At 41.0% G+C, this 2,154-nt stretch overlaps 1 protein-coding gene across 1 annotated transcript in view; it reads right to left on the bottom strand.

The window, feature by feature from the left end:
* Positions 1-355: 355 nt before the first annotated feature.
* LOC104166175 (serine/threonine-protein kinase N2-like) overlaps positions 356-2,154 on the bottom strand; it is a gene marked incomplete at its 5' end in the record, with an annotated part of 13,555 nt that continues 11,756 nt past the window's right edge. Inside the window, 2 exons of the mRNA XM_009706020.1 lie at positions 356-884; positions 1,775-1,855. Coding sequence (XP_009704322.1) covers positions 672-884; positions 1,775-1,855 — 294 coding nt within the window. The remainder of the gene's footprint in view (positions 885-1,774; positions 1,856-2,154) is intronic.

Genomic DNA, 2,154 nt, shown 5'->3' with positions numbered 1-2,154 from the left:
TTTAAAAAAACCCCAAACAATAGCATGTGCAAAGCTGTGGCTTTTTTATATCACTAAAAACAATAGCTAAGATGTAGCATCCTCAAAGAAGTAGAAAGAGACTTCTTGTCCTTAAGATAGATCACTTGCAGGATTATCAAACCCAAACATCATTGTCTTGGTTGTGTTAAAATCCATTCCTTCTCTGGCATACACATAGTTATGAGTGGGAATGGGCATAAAATCATTATGAAGAGGGAATGCTGCATATATTTTCTAGAAAGTAGGTGAGAAGCGGCCATTCCGCCTGCTACTATGCAACTTTAAAAAGCCATACTATTTACTTAGGCTTTTTGCAAAGAGTAACCTGGGTTGTAGAGATGATTTCATTTCATTAAATTAAGTCCAGCTTGAATTCCAAATTTCCATCTATAGTCAATGGCAGCAGAAGATAAATCCAGTCAAACATTAATTACTCCTTAAAGATAATTGACATCCAGTATCCCTCCAACAAATGAGGCTGAAAAAACCACAGTAGGTTACCTCAGCTTGCAGGGCACCCTCATCCTGGGGTCATCAGCATTAGCAGTTAGTTCTATGAATTCTGTTGACTTTTCCATCACCCATGCCAAGTCCTCTCTACACTTTCTCAAGGTGGTAACAATCTGTTCATGTTTCTTATAGCACAGGAATCAAACATCTAAAAGGTGTCTGGAGACAAAGTCAAAGTCCTTGAAGACAGTCTGCTCCTTACGGGTTAGGAAAGCAACCTGCTCTGGAGGAGTAAGGATTGGCTTTTGGGATGTAAACTCTTCATCAAAGTTGCTAATGTCGGTCGGATCTCTTAAAGTGGGCACAAAAGGGGGCTTCAGAGTCCTGGCAAACAAGGCATCCCAATCAATCTCCTGTAAGAGAAGGAAGTGAACAGGCCAGATTCACATTTCATAAATAATCTTAATGTCAAAGTAAGAGGGAGGATTGCAGCCTCCCTTCCAGATCCTTTGCAACGTGTCTTATTGAGAGAGAAAGAATTGAAAAAAGGCCCAAAACAACCAGCATAGTTGGTGCAGGCCAGGTAGTACAGAGATTCCATACAGTCTAAGGCTGTTCTTCAGAAGACCAAGAAACAAAGTTACAGCTCAAACTATATTTAGGAGGGACAATACTAAAGTGCAGCTGTGGCCAGGTGGATCTGTGGACTTCCCCGCAATTTCTGCTCACATCCAAATTCTTTTCTTACTCCAGTGCAGAGCCAGCCAGGGGCTATAAGGCTAATACCCTCTGGCAGATGGTTAAGGACAAGGAGGAATGGTAACACCTTTGCCTGGAACAGAATTATAGCCTTGACCCAAAGCAAATGTGCCTTTAACCTCAATTTCTCTTAGGATTCACGTATATCCTGCAAATGCAGGTGCCATGAAATTGACTGGCAAGCACTGTCATGACTAGACAGCATCTTTGACTGCTGCAGTTTGATTTAAAAAGGTATATTATTTACAAATATACCTACCTTGTTGATGGCTCAAAAGGTAGGTGTATTTGTACATAGAAGCAGCACAATCAAAACCAACAAACTGGCTCTGGAAGCTTACAGATCCCAGAAAACACACTTGGGAGTATCACTTCAAACATGAATTGAAACAGATACTCCTTAATAGAGCAATGACGTGCCACAGAAGCTACTACTAAGGTCTCATCGATAACCAATGGAAATATGCCTCAATACCAACAGAAAAGCAAATCACTCTCAGCTCAAACACAAGCAATGAGGGGGAGGAACAAAGCGAGTTCTTACCTTAAAAAACGCCTGGATTTTAATCTCTTCTGCATCTTTTTCGCCTGCTCCCAGTCTACGCTCTGGACATTTCCGAAGAAGCTGCAGTAAGTATCAGTTCAAAATCAAAAACAGGAATAAGGATGGACAGAAATAATGTTCCAGAGAGAAAAACAAAAGAAAGGAGATGGGCTGACCCCTCAGTATCTTCTCATTCTCACTTTGCAGCAAGGTCATAATCTGCTAGTAATAGCTCAGACCTAGTTCCTCGTAAACAACATGCCAACATCAATAAGATACCCGCTATAAACTGCATGAAGCATCTCATCTTAATTGTGCACCTGTGACTACTGGATCACATTCAAAAACTGAATCAAGCCATCTCCACCAAATGACTCTGA

The sequence above is a fragment of the Cariama cristata genome, unplaced genomic scaffold (genome assembly GCF_000690535.1).
Source record: "Cariama cristata isolate BGI_N322 unplaced genomic scaffold, ASM69053v1 scaffold8658, whole genome shotgun sequence".
NCBI classification, from domain to species: Eukaryota; Metazoa; Chordata; class Aves; order Cariamiformes; family Cariamidae; genus Cariama; species Cariama cristata.
The sequence above is the reverse complement of the archived record's forward strand: the minus strand, read 5'-3'. Positions and strand labels throughout refer to the sequence as shown.